The sequence below is a fragment of the Bradysia coprophila genome, unplaced genomic scaffold, assembly GCF_014529535.1.
Source record: "Bradysia coprophila strain Holo2 unplaced genomic scaffold, BU_Bcop_v1 contig_24, whole genome shotgun sequence".
Classification (NCBI taxonomy): Eukaryota; Metazoa; Arthropoda; class Insecta; order Diptera; family Sciaridae; genus Bradysia; species Bradysia coprophila.
Genome location: NW_023503501.1, coordinates 7062069 through 7087157, shown reverse-complemented (window position 1 = coordinate 7087157; position 25089 = coordinate 7062069). Strand labels below are relative to the sequence as shown.

At 34.6% G+C, this 25089-nt stretch overlaps 1 protein-coding gene across 7 annotated transcripts; it reads left to right on the top strand.

Annotated features, from left to right (window-relative positions):
* Nucleotides 1–1226: 1226 nt before the first annotated feature.
* On the top strand, nucleotides 1227–23801 carry LOC119077693 (transmembrane protein 198). Of its 7 annotated transcripts, none has more exons than XM_037184959.1 (9): nucleotides 1420–1520; nucleotides 1702–2049; nucleotides 4867–5199; nucleotides 18037–18139; nucleotides 19352–19465; nucleotides 19542–19690; nucleotides 19771–19935; nucleotides 19995–20264; nucleotides 20334–23801. In XM_037184959.1, the coding sequence occupies exons 3-9, from the start codon at nucleotides 5110–5112 to the stop codon at nucleotides 20505–20507; spliced, it is 1065 nt and encodes a 354-aa protein (XP_037040854.1). In that variant the 5' UTR covers nucleotides 1420–1520; nucleotides 1702–2049; nucleotides 4867–5109; the 3' UTR covers nucleotides 20508–23801. The 7 variants fall into 7 exon arrangements, with proteins under 7 accessions (XP_037040859.1, XP_037040853.1, XP_037040858.1 ...); XM_037184960.1 differs by having other exon boundaries at nucleotides 1422–1453; XM_037184964.1 differs by lacking the exon at nucleotides 1702–2049 and having other exon boundaries at nucleotides 1227–1453; nucleotides 5090–5199.
* Nucleotides 23802–25089: the final 1288 nt, after the last annotated feature.

Sequence of the window (25089 nt, the reverse complement as noted above, 5' to 3'; positions counted from 1 at the left end):
ATAGCGACTGAAGGTTCACTAAAGTTCACACAATTTAATTTTTTTTAGAAAACTTCGTTTAACAAACTTTCTTTCTGAACCGTGCTGAACCCATCATTTTTTGCATAGTTCACAAAGTTCAGATGTGTGAACCTGCATATTTTTCGGGAAATGTTGCAAGGTTCAGTAATTAGATACAAAGTTTGATCCTTTCTCTAACAAGGTTCACTAGGTTCAAATTTTTTAGTCAATCCTCCAGGTTAGGAAACTGATTTTTCAAAAACATGTTTGTGATAATATCACGAACCCGAACAAGATTACGTTTGTGTGCTCCTGAACTCAAATTTGAACTTTGTGAAAAGATCACAAAAAATTGTGAGTGTATTGCCAATAAACGTATAAAAATGCATTGTATGCTACGCGTTTACTTCAGCAATGTTTTGTATTATTTCATTGTATGTAAATGTACGGTACGTCGATCTGTTTTCTTTTGTGTGTGTTTTGACATTTGTTTCAGAAACATTTATTTTCATTTTATGTGATTCATGGATTATGAAAATTTTGTTAAATAGAATATTTTTCGCATATAATTTCATTTTGCATAGTGAAGTGTTCTCATTTTCTTAGATTTGTATACATTTTTTAAAGCTAAACCTGACTGAAACCTTCAAATCTTCCAAATACCTATGATATTTTTGGATTCTTTTAACTCTTTTTAAAAGACTGAAACTTGAAAACTTGCGAAAAAAATGAAGAGTTCAGCAAAGTTCAGACGAAAAATTATGAATTAAAATTATTATATTTTCAGACGATTCGTGTGAATATCGGTGAACCTTCAGTTATTGAGTTGTTTTAACATAAGTTTTCATTCAAAAAAATCGTTTTTGCCTAGGTTCATCGAAGATTGCTTTGTAATCTAATTTCGTTGTGAAAAGGCTACAAATCACAAAATGGTTTCATTTTTGAACCTTACGCTAGTATGTGTGTGGTGGGTGTATTACGATACACAATTTAAGTTGTCATACTAGATTTTGAATTTGAGTTGTTCACTTTTACAAAATCTGCGCTCTGTGCCTTTGTGGCAAATATTTGAAATTGTAAATGGTGAATGTAAAATTGTTTCATTTTCCCGGGGCTTCCTGGGAGCGGTGGTAGCAAATTCTGTGAGAGAGTAACTGATTTTGTTGGGAGCAGAGCTGAAATTATTTGTTTATTTCAAATTGATTTTTATCGGTCACACTTTCGTGTAATTCGATTGAAAAAACGATACGCCTGTACCAACTACAAGCGGTTATATTTCATTTAAGTTCGTATTATCAACAACAACAACACCATCGCATCGACAACGTGCGTGCATTCATTCACCTTTATCGAATTTTTTACTCTCTTGCACACCACACAGAACATTATGCTCTTCATTACACAAAATTATTGTTCAGTATCGCGCAATATACCGAACCGTTGACATCGTGTGGTAGATATAATTCCCTTTAAAATATTCATATTAGACGCTTTTTTCTGCTCATCAACCAACAACGCATGTATATCAATCCCGACGATGGGTGTTTATATCTGATATTTTATGACTATACTTTTCGCATCCTTAAAAAAGTGTACAAAGAATTTTTCCTTTCGTTCGCTGGTTAAAAATGAACAAGTTGGAAAATGTGGGAAAAAAACGTTTAGCATAGTGACACAGTTTTCTATTTTTCTTTTTTCAAGTGATTCGCAATGCTCTGCTATTTCGGTGAAAATTGAGGAGTTCACATAGTTTTCATCATAATAATTCATCGCGTTTATTATATTGCGGGTGTGTGAAAAGTGAAAAAAAAAACAAGAAGAAGAATTACACAGAGAGGAATACACTAAGGAGAAAAAAATAACACTGACAATCGGCACCGCCTTAGCTTGATTTTGCCAAAAATTTAGTGGTGTGCTGAATTGTTGTTTTTTTTTCTTCAAGAAGACAATGAATTAGGTTCACAGTTATTGAGTGACGAAAAGTGTACATACAGTCGATATGTGCTGAGTGTAATAAGCAACCAGATAATAACTTAAAATAGCCATAAAGTAAGTTCATGTCTAGATTGAATTTGTCATACGGGTTGTGTGGTGTTGACGAAGTTAGATTCAATTGGTTTTTAAACGGTTACGTTTACGTGAAAGCCTTATACGTTGTTGTATCGTACAATCGAAATTTTAGCTGAAAGAGTCGATTTTTGTTGTTTTTTGTTCTGCTTATTGGAATAATTGGGTTGTGCGCGATTTTGTTATTCAGACGACTATCGTTTCTTTATGTAAAAAAGCGACTGTAACGAGTCAGAAGGGCGATCTGGTGTGTCTTGGTAACCGAAGAAAATCGATATGAAGGGAATTCAATTTTGGTTGAATGTTCAGTTACCGACGAAATATATTTATTATTATACACACATAAAGGGGTTGTTGTGCCTGGTGTTCGGTATATTCCATTCGTCACTTTGTTTTTGTTCCCTTCGAACGACTCGAAAGGGGTTTCTTTTTGTTGTCTGTACGTTTAGATGAACTCTCTATCTGTCTGGACCGATTGATTGGCCTTTGAGTGGAAAGTTTTTGTTTGTTTGTTTGCGCCATATTCCCATTTTCAAGGGCATTGACATTGACGTTCTTTTGATAAAATAAATAGTAAAATGAACACTGACAACTCTGGTGTATCCATTACACAATTGACAAGAATTTAATTCAAATGTTTTGGATTTTAAATTTGATTTAAATTGAAGTCAATCAAAAGGCCTCGGTGGAATTGTTTTGATGACATTTATGACAATGAAAGCGAATATTGAGAGATTTTGTCGGAATGAAGAAGTAAAACTATGTCAAATAGTCTGAATCTTCATAAATAGCCGGCGTAATGGGATGGGTATTTGATTGGTTGATTAATCGTAGAGAATCAAAGAACATAGAAAATTCTATCTCCCTATTTTCCAATAATATTGAGGGACACTGCTTTCACATCTGATGGCAGGGCTTAGTACTTTCACACAAAATGAACCGTGATATCTTTTGTCTTCCGAATCAACAACATTAAATAATTCTTAACGAAACAGAAATGTGACGCTCAGCTATAGGATATAGAGAAAATTTAGAAGCGAAAATCTCTTCATCTCACATCTATTTTTACCACAAAATCCTGAGAAAGAAAATCAAGCCGTCGCAATTATTGGGATGATTTATCATTTTCTACTTGGAACGTTTCCAACAAAATTAGATTGCAACAGCAGCGAAAATCTTAGACAGAAAAGATTCTTTGTCTTGCTATTCCACATATATGAAAGGGTGGTGATATTGAGGTTAACAAAAGATAATTTTTGGAGCTCCAACGCAGATAGTTTTTCCAGAAATGTTAACGTACATTAGGTCAATCTTTGAAATGAGAGTACTGGGGCTAGAGTATCGATTACTTCAAGCTTCAGTTACCAGTTAACGAAGAACAATTTAGAGTATCTCTAAGCATAGCGAAACTATTCAGGACCGGAGTATATAAGGCACTGAATGCAACGCAAATTCGAAATAACGCACCGAACCCACGTTCTGGGTGAATCTGCTGAAGATTTACGTTACCTTCTGTGATTGTTGTTTTTCTCAGAACCTGTCTAAAAGATGTCTAAAAGATTGAGAATTCCTCTACTAATCCAATCTTTTCACCTCATCAGCGCACTAATCCAATTATTTCTCGCTTAAGAAGGATTCTTAAACCATGCTGAAATCGGACTCATTTTCTAGTTGACTTTTTTATGTGTGCGAAGATAGGCCCTAGAAGCCAAAATTTTTTTGTGAAAATTCCTCCATTCTTGAGTGGACACTGGGAGGTGGTCAAAATCCGAAAACATGCACTTTTCGTATGGAGTTGTGTGTCTCTAGATAGGAGAATGATGTTTAGAAACTAAGAAGAAATGTAATAGAGTTTTCCCATATTTTAGTACATTCTGTCGTAAAATTACTGCTGTCACTGTGCTTATTTTCATGTGAACCAACTTCATTGCTGTGACATTTCATAGGAATAAATCAATGTGAAGTTGTTTCACAAAAAAATAGTCCAATAAGAATGAAATACTATAAAAAAATGTGGCGCATCTACAGGCAAACCGACTGCAAAACAAAGCCGAAATCGAAAAACCGGTTTTCGTTTTGTTATTTTTGGTTGAGAAAACCGGTTTTTCCGGTTAACCGAAACCATTTTACCATTGGCAGATTGATTGAATTGTTCAGTTACGCCTTTTTTCGAAGCGATAAAAATGGCTTAGTGGCCGTACATAAAGTACGTACGCGGTGTACGGGCGTTTTTTGACCCCCTCCCACCCGTTTCGTACGCTTTTTTCCATATAAAACGGTCAAATTTTAGACACCCCCCTCCCCCCTAAGTGAGTACGTACTTTATGTATGGCCCCTTACATACAAAGTCTACGGGAATATGCGTTCGACTTCGGCATGTACGTTTTCAAAAGAATCCCTCCTGACAAATCGGTCATATCAATTCTTTTAAATCTTTGATTCAAAATGTTGCCATGAAACCACGGCAGAGCAAAATAAATCAGGCAGCGCTTGATTTGATAAGTATGACCTGAATTATCTAGTAGCCTTTTATTTTACGAATAAAATGAATTCAATTTATGTCAGTGTTCATTTTAGTTCATTTTCAGACAGTGAACCTAGGTACCTTATTTGACATTTCAAAAATGAACCGCTTCTGCCTGGTTTCGTTTACTCTGTCGTGCATAAAACACAAACTTTAAATTCAATTTGAATTTTTAATGAACAAAAATTATTGCTTACATCACACTGAGACTGGTTTAATCTACTTACTGTTCCCAACAACACACAACTTAACAAATTCTAATAAACGTCTTTCAGAGCGCCAATTTCCAAATTAAAAAAGTTTTCGGAAAATTTGTTGCTAACCAAACAATAATTTAAGTGCATGTCACAACGAAAGTATTTAGTGCAATGCTTGATATAGCCATAAATCTCACGTAAAAGTAAAAACTTGTGAGTTTATTTACTATATATACGCTGACCCCACTTCTATATGCTGAAATTTATGGTTCAGTGTAAATAAATTTTGTTTCGAACCAAGGTGCAGCCAGAGCTCATCGAATGCATTTTCGACCGGATGAAAATCGATCCAAAAATGTGACACCCGATCCTAAAATTGGTCAGACGTTCGTTTGGCCATTTTTAATTCAGGTAAGAACTTTTCCCGACATTTCGCTTTATTATCGGAACTTTTCCTTGTTTCGTCTATGTTTTGTGTATTCATCGTAATGTAACTTAACAAGACTTAATTACTAGTAAAATGTAATTTGAGTACTTCAACAATTTATTATCATGAAAATGTTATTTAACCACTTACCGCAACACATTGTAGATATTGTAATTTATCATACAATATGTCACAGCTAGTTCCGTTCTACTCTAACAATATGAACGGAATTATTGAGCCGTGCGCTGTGCTATCCATTTTCCATTTTTTTTTTGTTTTTTTGTTTAAAGTAATGTACTAAACTCGCGTATATGCTTGTGGACGACGAGAATGTGTGTTAAAAAATTGAATAACAACGAAAATACTGATGATAGCACACACAATACATTTCAATGAGTAAAAATACGAAGTGAAGTTTTTTTTATTTTGTTCGTTAGATTGCAATAACTACCAACTGTATCAAGTAATTATTTGTAATTATTATTGTCAGATAGAATAATTCACCAGACCTACCTGGTCATTACATATACATCGTCATTGCCAGTATAAATAATGATGCTAGTGATATGGCGAGATGAGCTATACAAAAATTAACGCAAAATATATTTGTCGAGTGTGTACTTCCAGTGACACAAATCTTTTTCACTTAATTGATCTTATTTGAACGATTATTTACGCTTGGACTCGTACAGAGGAGGTCAGTGAAATTTAGAGAGAACTTTGATTCATCTGTTTTTCAGCTGGTCCACTCATACAAACAAATTTACGTCTTTATACGGTTTTATCACTACCACGCGTGTGCGGCCAACTGTTTCACCTGCATAAACAAACAGTTTTTTAGGTAGTTTACAGTTGTATTGATGGCATGTACATAATGAATTCAGGATAGAGTTGTACAGTTCTCTTCGGTTGACCACTGGCAGTGCGATCGCATGCCAAAATTTGTGTGGAAACTAAACACTGCCAACTTCGCAAAGAGGGGAAGTTTTTGAAATATTTTTTGAGAAAACAGTTAACATAGAAAATACTAATTGAGGAGATCGATTGCATCCTTTCACAGCTGAAGCAAAGAATCATAAAACTTACTGACATATTTCTGGCCAAGACATTCTTAAAAACGATTTTTCACCATGAAGCCATGTTGGCTCATTTTTGGTCAAATGGAGAAAAATGTAGACCACAACCAGATCTACATTTTTCTCCATTTGGCGAAAAATGAGCCATCATGGCTTCATGGTGAAAAATCGTTTTAAAGAATGTCTTTGCGAAAGTATTTGTCGTCATTTAAGGTTCGGATACCCTAAAGATAGGAGATACCCTAAAATAAATTAGTTCAAAACGTTTCTGGACTAGTACGGTCGACTAGCAATGATAATTAAATTAAAAGTATTTTGAATTGTTCAAACAATTCCTTCATCAATTTGAATTTCTTGAAGTCGAATAAAAATTCGAAAAATCAAACAGTCAAATTTTCCGTTCCAATAAAGACGCGCTTCACTCCATATAAAACACACACGACTGACTCCGCATAGACTATCTAGAGATGTAACATATTCTGTTTACCATTAAAACCGAAATGAGGGAAGGTGTTAGTGTGGAAAAGAAATTATTTAGATCACCAATTCAAGTTGCCACATCTTCGATAAATTCAAACCCAAAATATCTAATGGTGAATGCCTTGGCATGAGGCAATTATAATGTTTTTTTTTTTCTTCGGTATAATGTTGATTTTATTGCAATTGTTTACAAAATTGAAAATTTGGAACGCATATGATGTTAAACAAACTGCATAATATCGTTTGTATCGTTTTATATAAAATTGACAAGAAATTTTGTGTGCTAGTTTGAAAATAGAGGAGTGTGTACGTTTAATTGCGTACAATATACCCAGAGGAAATAAATATTAAGAAATTTAAATTTAAATAAATTCAGTTTCACAGACGATTGCCATTCCATTTATCATATTGCATTATTATGAGTAACATTGTCTTGGATCTATAAAAAAATATAACGACAAGCCGACACTGTATGATCGACAATGTTGAATAACAACATGAAAGACATTATGAGATACTAATAACACTAAAACTATCGATCGAAAGTCGAGTAACAGTTTTATTCCCTTGACTGTAAGTCATGGGTTTTACAAAAGAAAATACACCGTGCGTAACACGTTCACTATGATTAAAAATGTTAAAATTTTTATTTGACGAAGTATTGAAATCCTCAGGTCAAGTTCGAAAATGGGTGGTATCAGTTCAACCATCTGGTGGTAGTTCTCGAAAGAAGCCTTTTCTGCTTTTTGTTAACACGAAAACTGGAGTAATTCTCAAACGATTTAAAAGAAAATATTTGGTGGAGAATGGAATTAATTCTTGAGTTTAGGTTCTAAGATAGATTATGTTGGTCTAACGAACAAGCTGATGTTGCTAACAGAATTTTTGTATCTATTTCAATAGTATTTTTCTTGTTATCTTTCTTGTAAACAGAGCGAAGCGAGGGCCGCAATTCACACGAGTTTAAGTTTTATTGAAAACATACGTAATTGTTACCGAAGATTCGGAGATTTTCAGTGAAACTAAACATCAATGAGAGATTTATTAGACCATTCTAGTAGTTCTTCTTCTAAATGCGTTTTTGTGGCCATCAACATACAAAATTACATTTCATTGAAATAAATCAACAAATCATTGCCAATAAAAATACTATTGAGAAGCTCAGACAAACAGTCGAAGGATCTGACCCACCCAACAGGTGGGACTTAGTATTCAAATTTCATTATTTGGATGATAAAATCAGCTGGTGAAGTGATATGAAAATTGAATTTCGTTTCACTTTGTTAAAGAGTCATTGTCCCATACCTTATTCAGAGTGAAGTATAGCTTTTTGTATGCAGACATGCTGGATAGTATACATTTCATACGGTTGTAGTTTAACCGAGAGTTTAACTTCGTCGATCTCGAATGCGGAAATTAATTTACAAAGTTACACTGGTGGTAATATGCACATAGTTTAGATGTGGAGTATACTTCTAGTGCTTCAATGCATCCATTATATCCATTATAAAAGACACAGAGAACGTCAGTGAAATTTATACATAAATTTGCTTCAGCTGTTTTTTAGCTTGTCCACTCATGCAAACAAAACCGTTCATATACCACCTTTATACCGTTTTACCACTATTACGCGCTTGTAATGGAATAGTTATAAAAAAAAACTGAAGCTAATTCGCCTAGTCGAATTTTTTTGTGTAACAACTTCACATTGATTCATTCCCATGAAATGTCACACCAGTGAAATTTGTTCATGAAAAAATAATTCAGTGACAGCAGTCTTTTTATGAAGAAAATTACTAAATTGTAATAGATTTTACCCTTAGTTTCTAAACTCTATTCTCCTATACATGTTTTAATTTGAGTGACGTCGACTGTATTGTTCTAAAATTTCAAAGAACGACAATCAAATCAAATACACTTCCTCTAAATCCAGTGATTTGCAGACTCAAATTACTACCGAATTCCTATAGCAGAAAAAATCCTTTTACCTTCCTCATATTAATTCCTATGACTTTGCTAAATTAACACAGACTACAATAACTTCTTCATAATATTACAAGTTACACAATCCGGCATGTGTTGATCATTAATAGATTTTGATTTTAAATTAAATTGAGGAAAAAAAACCAACCTTTACGATGGTTGCCTTTCATAAACCTCTATTGAATTTTATCACAGTTCATTAAACTGCAAAATATTGTTCTCACACTTTATTGAATTTTGTTTTAAAAAAAAAACCTCTTCTCGCTCTACAGGAAGTATAAACTAACATGTTTGTGGTACCTAGGGACATAACATACTATATAAAAGTGGACAAGAATTTGCTTGAATCGATCACAACATTTTTTCCGATAAACCTGATGCATCTTATCGATGTTATCTTAAGTCGACAGTACAACTTAGGGAAATCTACTTTTTCTTTCACGCACTGCATTTGGTGCGATGTTGTTACATACGTGTTGTAGTTCTTTATAATTGCAATCGTTGAACGTTGAAGTCATAAATAAATTGAATGGATGCCAATGAGTAAACTTAATTTCCTTTACACTATCGTTTTTCTGCTGTAATTTAGCTAGCACAAATGAGAACAAACTATGGCATGATTCAATGCATATGGAATGGGTGATGTAAAATCATCGTTAAATGTTTTCTGATTTTTTTTTTAAATTAAAATTAGCAATACAATGAGAGCATGTCCGTCCATGTCAACAGAAAAAGGTAATAGTACATTACTTAACAATAGGACAAATGATAGAAATGGTACCTCTTGTGTGAAATTTACCGATCCGAGGCGGAGCCAAGTTCGGTAAACACACACAAAGCCATGTATATGATGAGTCTCTATAGGTCTCTATCTCTCGGCAATGAAACGAATGATTCAAATGAGTAAGTAAGTACAATTTTCATCATTTGTCCCATTGCTGAGTAATGTACTATTAGTCAAAGACTTTAGGTAAAGTTTCGCGGCAGTGGAGTAAAGATCACTTTACCTCTCGTCTTTTGATTAACTGAAAATTTTTAGTTCTGAAATGAATGAATGACTGCATGGAGAATCGCTGTCTTTTTTATATAAATATCAAGCAGCATGAATCCATTTTTGTCAGCATCACAGCACTCTTATATCATAATTAAAATCAACAGTTTAGTTCCACTTAGAAATGTGCTGGCCACCCGAATTTTCGGGCGACCCGACTTTTAAACCCGACTCGAACTGGTTCTGGTCTGGCAGGTCTGTAATTCAGTCGGTTCGGATCGGGTCGGGTTTCAAGTATAAACTTCTGGCTGATGGGATGGAATATCGCGTTAGTCGGGTTTTCGAGTTTCTGGCTTCGTGCGGGTCGTTCTTGTCGTTTCGGGTCGAAAAATTGCGGGTTTTGAAAGTCTGCATTCGGGCGACCTCGGAACTGGCGGATTTCCGAAAAAGGCAGACCCGCACATCTCTAGTTCCACTATAGGAAATGTTTCTAAAATACCCCTAAATATCAAAAGTTTCGCTAAATTTCTTGTTCAGTAATACATTCCCCAGTCGACAGTATACACTCATGATGTAGTGTGACTTGGACCTCAATAATCTTCATTCCACAACAAAATCTTATCTCAGTACTTCGATTCAGAAATGTGTGAAATCGCAGAACTAACGAAAGTAACCTCAGTTGATACTTAAAAGGATTTATAGATTAATGTTATAATTATCGTCGTAAAAAAAGACTTGAATAATAGCATACCTAGTCCAACAAGCGAAACAACACATCGTTGTTGACACTGTTCGCTATAAATTATGTTCACCGAGATTGATTGAAAGCGCAGTGCAATTTATTTTCTGCTTCATTTCCAACCAAAACCTGAGACACAACATACACATAATAACATTGTTGATGCGAGAACAAGAAATATTTCAATCTAAAAAGAAAATACGTGTTCAATACCGGTAGCAGCGAGCTAAATAGCATAAAACAAGAAGTAGGTTTTCCGATGAAAATATTTTTAATAAATGGAAAAAAGAAGATACGAGGCAGATGTTATTGTTGTTACATTGTTTGCGGTGGTTGTATTATCGTTACACATATTACCATCCTATGTGATTGTTTTGATGAGGTGCATAACAAAACATCGAAAAAAATCTGGAATTTCAATAGACGTTTTTCAAGTCTCTGTTCAGTATTGTTTGAATAGGCAGAAAAAGAGTTGAATAAACCTGTTGATTCGGTGTGATATTAGCATTAGAATGACAATCTTTCTGTTGAGAACAATATTCTCACGTTTATTGAATAGGGGAGTACCATTTATATATGTTTTTTGGTTATATAAGAGCGAAACATTTCTGGTCAAGTTTTTCGATTATTTATTGGAATTATTGTTGATGAATGGTTCGAATAGTAAATTGGTTGAAATCATAGTCTACTCTTGAACTCTACTGCTTTTATTGGAACCTTGACCACAATTCACCGATTTCATTCAATTTAATAATTCAATTCACTTAATTAGTCTCATTTGGGCCGCAGTTATTCCGCATCGTAAGCAAGTTTTCTTTCCGCTGTGTGAGAATATAACAAAAACAAAAATTCAATTTTCATAAATCATAAAAATTTCTACTTTCGGTTCGGGAACAGCAGAATTTTAATTATGAAAAAACTCATCAAACAGCTGTCCCCTACAACGGAATCAAAGTAAAATTCAAAAAATATTTTTAGCCCCGTACGAAGTACAAAGGGGCTTATAGGATTACGATGCCGTGTGTAATTGATGGAATTCGAAGCAGACGGTAAGGGCAAAGTGTTTGCCTATGTTCATAGATAACGAATCCGCAATAAAAATTTTGTCTGTCCGTCTGTCCGTCTGTCTGTCCGTCACGTCGATATCTTGAGTAAATCAAATCCGATTTCAAAATTTTTTTTCCCCTGAAAGATAGTCAAAATAGTGAGGCTAGGTTCGAAGATGGGCATATTTGGGTCGGCCCTTCGTGAGTTAGGGCCGCCTAAGTGCTTTAAGGTCTTTTGGGGATATTTACGCCAAAAAAAACGATGGAAATGCAAATGAAACGGCAAAAGATAGGTATTGTCGATACCGATCCAGGAAAAAAAAGTTTATTAAAATCGGGTGAATGGACCGTGAGTTAGGGCCCTAGAAGTGAAAGGCTACTCGGCCCTAAGTGTATTTTGCATATAACTCAAGTAAATTTCATCCCTTTTTCCTAATTTTTGTTTCATTTAAAATGTAATTGAACACAGAATAGAATGTTGTGGAAAAAATTTAAAATTTGGGTCCTTGGATTAAGGCCGCTCCACGGCCCTAAGTGTGTTTTGCATATAACTCGAGTAAATTTGATCCGATTTTCCTAATTTATTTTTCATTTGAAAGGTAATCGAACACCGAATAGAATGTTGTTGAAAAAATAAATAAATTTGGGTCCTGGGACTAAGCCCGCTACTCGGCCCTAAGTGTATTTTGCATATAACTCGAGTAAATTTCATCCGATTTTCCTAATTTTTGTTTCATTTGGAAGGTAATCGAAGGCCGAATAGAATACTGTTGGAAAAAAAATAAATTTGGGTCGTTGGACTAAGGCCGTAACTTGGCCTTAGGCCTCTCAATAAATTAAAATTTTAGGTCAACTTGAAATTTGTGTAACATTTGAAAGGAACGTCGTACGGGGCTTCGTAATTGCGCTATTCGCAATTTCTAAGATGTACACATTTCATAATAATTTGACTTCAACTACGTTTACGGGTGCAATAGGTCTACGGTCAAAGTAGGGTGACAGACGCACTAGGGTCACGTACGCAATAGATATACGGGTTCGTACGGGGCTCAGTCGCAGCAAACGCTCCGACTGTTCTGATGGCTCGTTTTTTTTTGGTAAATTGTATCTCTGCGCTTTTGTTTGGAATAATAAAAGAATTCCAGAGCGTTGTTTTGGCCATCGGTTCGAATTTTAACAGCTGAAAATTATTGTATGCACATGTATAATTTGTCGGTTTACGAGTCGTTCACCTTTTTTTTTCTTCTGTATTTAACTTTAGCGAATGCGACAAAAAAATATTTTTATTTTGTTACCTATTTTGAATAGAAACAAATTAAGTTACATACCGCGTGTGATAGATATATCTGATGGTTATCTGATCGTAAGTCATTAGGTTACGTCACATTTTCGCTGTTTGATTTCATGCTAAGCGCTGTGGATGTGCTGTGTGTGTATGATCTATCTACGACGACAAAACAATGAGATATTTTTGTTAATTAAAATATTAGCATGAGTGTAATTACTTAATTGGTTATACTTCGCTCAAAGACCGCATATATTCAGCTATTTGAATTTTATATTTGGCAGATGCTAGTGGCATCCCGAGTGCAGATAAATGGATATTGTTATTCTTGATATTCTTGGTGCAACATGCAAATAGTCTGTGACGAATATTGGTAACTAAAACACAAATCTAATAAATCCTACTTAAAGAAAGTGAAAGGAAAGTGAAACATAGCTAACGCCGACCCGTACGAAACACCTATTCGTATCAAAAGCCTTTAATGTGAAACTCTTCATTTCTCTTACTTCATTTTCTTCTCTGCTGAAAAACTATTCTCCCTTTAAAATCACTTACATTATCCACTCTTTGCCTTGTTATCATATACAACTAAATTGCCGGAGGCAATATAGACAGCCCCGCACGAAGACAAATTTCATAAATTCCTATTTAAACAGCTATATACCGCTATATTTAACTATATTTCACTATAAATAAACATTTCACAGATAAATATATGCCTGTATATAGCTCAATATAGCTGTATATAGGTATATATAGATGTCCGTATATGGAATCCCTGAAACCCCACACACATAACAAATTATTTCCATGTTAACAGAGTATCATTTTTCCCAAGATATTTCTATTTTACTAAAATCCAATATGGCCGCCGGCAGCCATTTTGTTAGGAGACCGGAAATAGTACCGACGCTTTACATTCGTTAATACCTTTCAAACAAAAAAAAATTCATGAAATTCGGTCAAAATTTACTCGAGATATTGTCAAAATACACCACGTTCACTGTACTTCCGAGTAGCCAGATAAGAGCTCACTCCAAGAGACCTAGCTCACGCTCCGGAGAACATAATTTCATAAAAAAAATTTCCCTGATTGGTACGGTCAATACCTATCTAATAAAGCTAAAACAGACGAAATATGTTCAAATGTGGCCGACCTACAAGCAAAAGCTGCTTGCCGCCCTGTGCCTGTTCCACACCAAGGGGTCTAACTCACGAGTCGGTCATCCGATTTCCATAAACTTTTTTTTTTGTCGATCGGTATTGTAAACCTTTTATTTGACGTATCACTTACAAGTTTAACGTTTAAATGTCCGGAGATATCTTCGAAAAACCGTAAAGCACTTATTGGGCCACAGCTCGGGAGGGGTCGATCCAAAATCACTCATCTTCGAACTTAGCCTGTCTTTTGACATTACCAAACGGGAAAAAAAAGAATTTTCAAAATCGGATGCGTTTTACTCAAGTTATCGTGCAGACAGACAGACGGACAGACGAACAGACGGACATTTTTTTTCGCGGATTTGGCATCTCTAGACAACCACAATAGGTTTCCCCTTACTCAGGGAGTCCAATTCGACGTGTTACAAACGTATGCGTAAACCTATAAGACCCCAGTACTTCGTACGGGTCTAAAAATAGTTTAAAGCTGGATGTTCAGAATATGAGTGCTCACTAAGGGTGTAGCGTTTTGACAAAAGTATTTTGTTTTTTAAGGCCTGCGGAAAGGTTCGATGCAGAATGGTCTCCTGAAAAATATCAAAAAAAAAATTGAAGTTCGAAGCTCCCATGCACACTCTTTTGATCACAAAGCCATAGTGAGATTAGTTCTGCCGACTGTGTAGAAAAATTTTTGTTATACGATGTTATATGATAATTACTCGTAGAGTATGCTTCAAATTGGCATAACTACTTATTAAAAAAAAAATGACTCACCGATGAAAAATTGCAAAAAATGCTCTCGATCACGACTTTTTCAGAAATGTTTTGGATTTAAAGCTTTAATAAAATCTGTGACTGGAAAGCAAAATAATCATGTCGTAGATCATTTTAAGGGGAATTTCAAGAGCTTTCATACGAATATAGACTCGACGTAAATATTCACCGGGCTGCAGATTCGTTGAGCTTCTAGTGTGTAGAAAATGGTACGAAAAAAACCTTTTTTTTTAATTTTTTACAAAATTTATGCAAAAACGTTTCCAATTTGTTCTAAGTATTGCTGGCGTTAACATTACAGCAATCCTGTGAAGGAATAACTGACTTTTGTACTTTTGGGTTAAGTACTTTAACTGTCATATCTTTATGATAATCGAAAAATCATCAAAATGATTTTTCTTCTTCAAATTTCTCCTTACATCGCTCTTTTTTCCCATAATTGCTGCATTGTTAACTCCAGCAATAGCCACGGTCTCTAAGAGTAATCTAATCTCACTATGGATTTGTGACCAAGAAAGTCAGTTTTCAGAAGTGCGCATGGGAGCTTCGAACTTCAGAAAAAACTTTCTGCTATTTTCGTGATCAGAGGACCATTCCGCATCGAACCTACCCGCAGACCTTAAAAAACAAAATACTTTCGTCAGAACGTTACACCCTATTGCTCACTCATATTTAATTCTTATGTTTAAAGTATCGGCCAGTGTTTGTTGCAATATCTCCAGGTAAATATCTCTAGCTGCTCTGGCTATTCTTAGGCTATTATTAATGTGCCTTCCATATGCTGGCCCTAGATTTGATATTTCGAAATCTTCACGGGAAACGTCGGTCGTGCTAGCATTTAGCAATTCACGTCAGAGAACTCAAACGTGTTATTGATGGCAAATAATATCTGTATTCTGTGGATAGTAGAGCCCTAGCTGTTCAAACGGGCTGGTAATTAGTTTACGAAGCGACGGATACGAAAGCAGGCTACTGGTGTCCTTAAATCTATATGGTGACATCGGTGCCCTTTCGTAACAGGACTTTCTCTCTAGCTTTAATACGTAGAAATACGTCAGAGGTATCATTACCCATCTGCAATCAATGTGACGATATAAAAACGGCTGAACATTTTCTATGTGTTCTCAGGTACAGCAACATTAGCAATGTTGCACTCAGGTCTGTTTTAAATTTGAATGATATTGTGAAGAGACTAAAAAGCTGTGGACACGCAAAACAGACCCATCGGCAACCTAGGATCAGGTACTATTGATTCCTGATTGATTTAATCTGGATCTAATCGTTTCTTATAAGAAGAGTTCTGAATTAGTTCTATGTAGCCAGGTTCCAATAGCCTGTTTATACTATCTCACCCAGACAGAAGATAATAGTGACCTAGTCTCAATATCTTCGACTTATAACGTGTACGATTATCAGTTTAAAAATTTATTTTAATTACAAAGTAAGCTTCAATCAACAACTATAATCAAAAACAATTAGATGTCTGATATATATATAGAGAAACAATAAATCTTCTTGTGATTCGATTTGGATTTACATTAACGGCACTCCATACAACTATTTAATATGCAGTGCACCTCTTATTACAATAATTAACTGTCTGTAACGATGCAATTACTAAGCGAATAGATAGAAAAAATACAACAATTTATCTACTTCCACTTACGATCACAACAAAACCACTTTCTCATACTCATACTGTACATGCCAGCCAGCAGAAAAGTAATGCTCTATATCGTACTCCACATGCTCTATAAAAACATCAAATTAATAATTAAATGGGTCATTTTCGAAATAGAGGCGTCTCTTACATTCGTTGTTGAACACAATGTGTTGTAAATGGGGTCACGGTATTAATGCAAACGTATGCAAATCATTTTTTTGTTGTATCAGATACGTTAAATGAAACAGGGAGTGTACAAAGATTGACTTACCTAACGCCCGCACATACTATTTGCATGCAATGTTTGCTCGAAAAATGGGAATAATGAAATTAACTGGTGATTCATTCAACTTTGAACTGGAAGCAACTTTTGGCAATTGTATAATGTGCAGTGCAAAGTTTAGCAAACAAAAGTTTTTATTCAAAATTTTAAAATCTCAACTACAGTCGACGCCTGTAAAATTTAGACTGGAATTTGCTTCAGCTGTTGTTCAACTGATTATTATTGAAAAAAGTCTTAATACTGATGACATTGTTACACTCACGTGCGTGGTAGTGGTAAAATCGTTTAAAGACGTATGAGCACTACTGTTTATATAAGTGTTGAAAAACAGCTGAAGAAAATTCAGGTCTAAATTTCAGTGACGTCGACTGTTTCACAAAGTGCAGAGTCAAATATTCCTGATCTTTATCCAAAAACTCATTCTCCATTCACGGTAACTCTTACATGTTTCAACTCAAAATCGTAAGTAATAGTAAGACATAGAGCACACAGATTCCATTGTTTACAAACGAATACAAAAGAAGAAAATGAAAGAGCAACCACCCCTTTTTAGCCTGGTTAGAGATGACCTAAAAAAAATCTTTTCACTAAAATTAAAAGTGCATCTCGCATCGGTATGCATAAAATACCGTTTTACGAGCTTCATGTTTCTCAACTTTATGTGTGTAAAGTGTAAAGGAATTTGTATTCCACAAATTTTCCAGCAAATAAAACGAATCAGAACGACAAAATCGAGGGAAAATAAAAAGGATAAATCGCTTCAGTAGATATGACACAGATTCACTGCTATATATGAACGGTAATTTTAAAGTAATCAATAGCAGTAAACGTTATTTTTGTGATTGTGACTACAACATGCGACAATTCGCTTTTTATTTCGTTTCAATCATTTTGCATTTCATGACCTGGATTATTCTGCACATTTAATGTTTTTGCCAATAATGGAAATTTATGAGACACATGTCGCCCAGAAATTAATGAGTTTGAAGCATATTTCACACTAGGTTCCACATACAAACGTTCTGTTGCGTTTGTCTACACAAAATGTATTCATGCTTCGGGGCCTAAAGTGATGGAATGTTCATCGCAATTTACTTCAAGTTTTTGAACAAAATAACTTACTTACCAATTGGGCAAATGATGGAAATGGTACTTCTTGTGTGTTTACCGACCTCGGCTGTTTCCATCATTTGTCCCATTGGCAAGCAATGTACTATTACGTTTTACGGCAATAAAAATGACGCTTCGCTCAAATGATATGTGCGTTTACATTGCCTAAAGCATTTTATTTTGACGTGAAAATGAAACAACAATTTTAACAATTTTTGTATATTTTCCAGGGTGTTATGGAAAATCCATCATGTCCATCGACTCCACCAGAAACCATATCGGCTCTGCTATGGACGACTGTGGCTGTCTTTGGCATAGTTTATGCCCTTCTAGGTAAGTAACATTATATCAGACAATCGACGAGTCATTCCGATCGAAACGTTTTTCCTATTAATGATACTCCAATATAGCATATAAATTTGAAGGTATAAAGAAAACGAAAATCTAACAGGCGAGACATTTGCTGTGAATGACTCTTCAATATATTGTTTTAAGTAAAATGTAATTCTCATCATTTCATTGAAGAGTAGAAGAGAAAATGGACCCACCACCCAAAATCCGATTTAGCTCTATGTACAAATTATCTACTGAGAATTTCCGAAGGAATTGAAAGATGTTTCGGAATTTTTATAGTGTTTTCGTCATGCGTTTCTGCTTCGAGCAGCTGTTCATATATTTGGTTGTCTGATAAATAGTTCGCAGTAAATGATTATTCCATTGCTAACACACATAACCAAGTCATGAAAACAGTAAAATCATCCGATTGGAATGGTTGTTCCATACTTTTTTTGTCTGTAAACTTATATTAGTTTGCAAACACTCACCACTTCTCAAAAACAAGGCGGAAGTATATAAAACCGTCATCATCATCTGTTCCCATTGTATACCAGGGCCTAATATTGAGAAAAATTTCACTAAATTTCACCTAATTTCTCTAAAAATGCATCTAATTTTACTGACAAATTCACCAAATTTAGCGAAATAATACTCAATAGACCCTGGTATAAACCCCTTCGGCTTCGACCTATAAGTTATAGGACAAACATCTGTGAGACTAAAAATTAATCGATTCAGATGTTCATCTTTTTCATCCTTTTCTAGCCAGTCCTGGCCTCTGCTGCAACACGTTTTGTCACAAGGAAATATAATGCGAAAATCAATTTGCATCTCGAATGCAATTGTTTTCGAATGAACCATTTTGCGCGTAGGTGTAGGGTATATATAATTTTGGCAATGGCACCTTGGCGATACTAAATTTTATGAAACAATGAAATATTAATCAATGACATGAGCCATAAATGTTTGGGTTTGGTTTACAACGGGTTATGAACGCTCTAGCGTGCCATAATGCAAATTAATTTTATGAAGAGATTTTCCACTCCACCTAACCTAAATACCTTTATATTCAAATTTATATTTAAAGGCATATCGCTAACTGTTGCGAGTATTATGATCATTTATGCGATTAGACTTTATGTCAACTTAACCATGTTATCCGTGATTGTAAGTGGATTATTAAATTGCTGTAAAAAACATCATTTTCAGGCTATAGATGTTTGAGAGCTGTTGGTTTTCTGAGTGGCCTAGCGGCAGGATGCGGATGTATATTTTGGTTGCAAAACAAAGAGATCACAATCCTGGGCAGTCCTGCCGATTATGGTAAACTCAGTGAAATAACAAAAGAAAAATCTCAAATAGTTCTTCTAACAACTTGTGTTGCCTGTTTATAATGTAGCATTGGCAGTTGTTGCTGGACTTCTTGGTGCCGTACTTGGATCAGCTCATCCAATCGCAGCGGCATTAGTAAGTGCCATTGCGGGAGCTCTAATTGCTGGCGTAGCCATGGCAATTTGTATAGTCACAATGCCTGATCATGTGTTCGGGGTAGGTTGATCCCAATTTTTGTTGAATTGCCACTAAATTTCCTCACAGCATCTTGTAATTTCGTGTAAATTGTTTTCCAGGAAAGAGAAGTGCTTGTCTCAATGGGTGGCGGTGCAGTCATCTTCGCAGTGCTAACGCTCTTATGTGCCAAACTAATAACCATAGTTTCGTCTAGCATCGTTGGCTCGGCCATGATTATTTCGTCAGTAGATTTCTTCATGCACGGCTTAAAGACTGTTACATGGGTATGTGCATATTTCCCTCCTGTTGAAAACAACACATTACGACGTTTTGATTGTTACAGTTCCTTCAAATGAAACCAAATCCACTGCCACCGCCGTGCTATGGAGGCATTTTATTGTGTGCCTGGCCGGTAGCAGCTGTAGTTAGTATTATAGTGCAATGTTTTATAACAGCATGGCGAATTGATCACAGTAAACGTCCACGACGGAGAAACCAAGCTCATCGCACTCGTTCGAATTCTCGACCGCGTGAAACTCGAGAAGAGGCTCGACAACGGAAATACAGGTACTTGTATCAAGTACGAACAGCACGCGGTGATATTATATCACAGGTAAGTTTTATCGCATTGTGGTGAATGCCGGGCATGATTTTGATTGATTTTTCCGAAAAAAAAAAACAGAATTACGTGTCTGCTCTACAAAAACGAATCCAGCCCGGCACAGGACCGCCGTCCGAACATTCAACCAAAACCAGCTCAAACGAACGAAACACACTGAACAGTGATCGTACCCATTTCACAAACATTCCCGATTCGGACGCTGACAAAATGGATATTGTCCATGAGAGAGGATGATTTTGACTTTCGATTTTTTAATTTTTTTTTGTTCTTTCTTTTCCGTTCTGTTTGTTGCGAGGACATTTTTTTGGGAGAAAAATTCAATTGAATTTACAGAATAAAAAAAATGTTTTTTGAAATTTGGCGCTCCTTTAAAATGAATCGAACGAAATGATATACCGTGTGGGATATTGAAAATTTTAGTTTAGGCTAGGCGTAATTGAATGTGTTTTTTAATTCAAAATACCTCATTTGTTGTTATATTTCATTTTTCTGTAAAAGAAAATGAAATTTTGTTAAAACGAAAACGCTCATTTGATTAGCATAATACAAGAGAAACAAAAATAAGATTTCGGCACAATTTTTTTACATGAAGAAAACATTAGAATTAAGCCAATGAAGATGAGAAAAAGAAATCAAAATGAAAATATTTAAAATAAAACAAAAAAAAAACATTTTCTCGGCAAAAATTAGAGAGAATTTTCCAAAAAGAAAAAAAAGTAAATTCCAATATTAGACGTAGTGAGTTTTTTTACTGAATAAAAATGACAAAAGAATATATTTTGCTGAATTTTAAATTTAAGGAAAATGATGTAAACTTATGTGAATTAAAAACAAGGCAAAGTAAAAAGGAAAAATCGTAAAATTTAAAGGGACAAACCAATGCAAATGTATTTTTAGCTATAAAATGTGAATCTCAAAGTTAAATTCTAATCTTCTTTTTAAGTTTTTTTTTGTTTTTTAAGTTTCATTCATTTTGTTTTGTGATTTTCTGTAAATAGAGAGAACAGTAAAAATAATCTTCAAAACTTTAAACTTAAATGATAAATTTAGATAAAAGTTAATCGATGATAACCATGCACGCAAAATATTGATTAAATAAAAAAACAAAGTTAAAAAAAACAACGACAAAATGGTCGATAAAAAATACGTTTATCCTAAAATCGTTACGAAATTATCATTCAATGAAATTGAAAATTCAGACAATATTACACCAACAAGACAAATTTAGAATTTGATTTCTTACGCAATGGTCTTAAGCTGAAAATTAAAAATATTTTATTTAATTGTCGTTAATTCCATAACCAGTCAAAAGTTCCAGTATTTCAAGAAAGACAGAAGGTCTTGCGAGCTTATCCAAAGGATTATCGGTATAAAACCAATGCCACTTTTATTTACATGATGAGGGACAAAGACTTGAAACGTAAAGTTTTCGTCTGAATTTTGTTGATACGAGGCGAAGCCGAGGTCAATAAACACACTAAAATGAGACTTTTACATTTTATCCCGAGTGTTGTAATGGATTTTACATGCTGCGGGCGTCGAAAGTTCACGAAATTTAATGAAAGAATCGTTTTTTGACACGCAATCATGTAGAAAATTGGTTGAACGACTTTCATTTTTGAGCGCAATGAGGTCGATACGGAATGTAAAATTCGAATCGGTATCCTAGTGAACGCGCTAATTCCAAATGACGAATGAAATCTGAAAATTAAAATTTTATTGGAAGACAGGTTGAAAATTCAAACATTTGACTCGTCTGGGCCAGGGCTTATTTTTGGGATTTTTTTTTTTTCAAAAACATTACAAATTCTGAAAAAGCTCCGAAAAATATTCATTTTTCGCAGAAATAATTGCCAAATTTTTGAGAATAATTCGGAATTTTCAGACTAAAATTCCAAAAAAGCCCCGTGTCTGCCACTACATACTTTAAAAAAAATGTCCACAAAGAGTTCCCACCTATTTCAGATTTTGTGCAATGATTGATGAGGCTCAATCCCGCTAGCGCTCAAAAATACAAGTTTTAGAAAAAACTGTTTCCGTTTCGGGTAGTGTGAGAATATGGCCTTTAGGAAAGGTGACATGAAAACAGGCTCTCGATCTCTGCTATGGAAAAGTACGCCTAAAACTGTGAAACACAAAATTTTTTTCCACTTTTCTCTTAGTAACAATCCGAGCCCGAAAATAATATTTTATTTTTGTTCAAAGTTTGTCAGACCATACAGTAAGTATGTTAAAGCCGCATTTGTTTTTTTCATTAATAAATGTTGAAATGAAAAAAAAAACGATTGTAGGGTCAGGTTAAGAGAAACATTAGACATAAAATGTCAGCGTGTCGTTAAAAAAAATTAAAAACAAAACTTAACAAAATACACTTACGACTTTGCAGATTGCTCATAGTTTGCAGATTTTCTCTCCGTAGTGTTGCTACTCGGAATTGCTGCTAAAACTTAGTCAGATATTAGTCATCCGCAATAAAATTTAAACTTAATGGAAAGATTGAAAGTCAGTAAAACTGAATTATTTTTTAGAAAAATATCAGGGACGCCATGGACGCAGATGTCTTTTCTCGATACAAACAAATCGGTTTGATAGTTAGCCTAATTGAGTTGGAGTGTTTATTAGAGCAATTTAACGAAAACCTAATTTTCGAATACCATTTCAGTAGAGATCGAAACCCCAAACCCGAGTAATGCTAAGAGAATAGGGGAATACCCAAGTAAAAATAAAAGTCTTAAAGGTTCGAAAAGAGACGTCTCAAGGTCTCAAATCCTTTGTATTGTGAGACGTGAGACGCCTCTTTTCGAACCTTTGAGACTTTTACTCAAAAAAATGCTCCAACTTAATTGGCTGTCATACAGAAAACATTCAACTAAGGTTTCATCAGAACTTTTCAAATTACAAACAAATTTTTGCATAACATTCAAGAGAGAAACGATATTTTTGAATAGTCTACTGAGTAAGTTTTAGGGTCGGTAGTTAGACTCGTGCATACTATTTTAAATTTCTATCTGTAACGTTAAAAACCTTTCCACAAAGACATAACAATTTCAATTTTCTTTCAATACTTATCTTGCTGAGACAGAATGTCTCCATTTTGAGATTATTAAACAACTGGAGAAAAAATCACTGCCAACAAAGAGCATTTACAACCAAATCTGTATTTCAATCACACATCCAGTACATAATTAGACATGTACCACACTTCCACATACATCATCTAAGAGTCAAGTTCGTCATAGTTATTCGATTCACTCGCTCATCCTCAAAATTTTTCTTCTCTGCATTTGGAAATTCAGTTCAAACGCAGTTCTGGAAATGAATTTTGGAATTTTCGGAGCTGAATGCTGAATTAATGCTCAACCTAGTGGAATAATCTAAAGTGCTTATCGATGTAAAATCAGATGTTTTTCGTCAGTCCTTTATGATTGTTCTGATTAAGATGCAGTTAAATTTCCTTTAAAAAACACTAGCAGAGTCATTCAATTTTCCGGTAGTTCTAGTAATGACACCTCCTTTGGACAGAATTTATAAAAATGACCCATCCATATGAGCTAAAAACTAATAATTGCAGAACGAGGCGTCATTTAACGAAGGGAAAATAAAAATTTCGACATTTTAAAATTGGTACAGGAAACCTATTATTATATCAAAGATAAACTAATTAAATAATCAAATTATTTAAAATAAATTATTGTAAATGTGATCATATTACGAACATATAAATATATTTATGTATAGAAACGGTGTTTATTTGATATGTTAACCGGAAACGAGCCGAAAGTTCATGATTGTTGTCAAGTCATTGGAAAATGTTGTCGTCAATATATTGTTTTCGAGTGAACCGAAAAATTGACACTACATCCATACATTTTCTGTCAAATTTTTATTTTTGCTCGATGTATGTACCAGCCTGGTCCAGCCTTAAATAAAAGTAATTCTCGTGGAATACGTATTCGCACCATGTGATATAAATATCACCACTCACTTCTGTCACTGGTTTTCTCTTATTCTTGTTAAACAACGCGGTTTCAATTCACAGACAGGTTTTTAACGGAGTTTTTTCGGTTTGGTTTGCTTTCTGATAAAAATTGAGCACTCTGCGGAATATAATCATCAAGAAAAACCATAGAGGCCATAGAGACTACTTAGAGGAATTATGACTCATTTTAATTTGTCAGTTTGTTCTTTTGAACTATTGCCCTTGGCAGAAACAGACAGATGGTAAAAGTAGATTACATTGGATGCGGAGGAAAGCATTCATTACATGAGGGATTAATTTGTGATACGAGCTGAACTCACAAGTGCGTTTTTAAGCAACGAGGTTTGGAAACTGTTATTTTGGTAAGCGTAGAAATTGCATATCCGAGCCGAGGGCGAGGTATGCAACTACACGAGTCAAAATAACAGTTTCCAAACAGAGTTGCTTAAAAACACACGAGTGAGTTGGCAAGTATCACAATTGATCCCGAGTGATGAATGCTTTCCAAGCATTCAATGTACGCTATTTTATTGCCTAACCACCCGGAAAGTTGTAGTTACAAGTACATTTGTCCCCCGAGGAACTAGAAGTTCCAAAATACAGTATTTCAGGAGTTGGTTTTTGTGAGAATCAAAAGAAAATATTGATAATTGATGAATTACTTCGCATTATTTATATTATGCCTACCAGATCTGGAAAATCAGCTCAGAAAAAAAAAGTAAAATGATTTCGCATCTCATATACAAATCTAAATTGAAACAAAACAAAAACAAAGAAGCGTTGAAACGTTTAGAAACGAATCTAGTTCACTGATGAAATAAAATAAAATATTGCTAA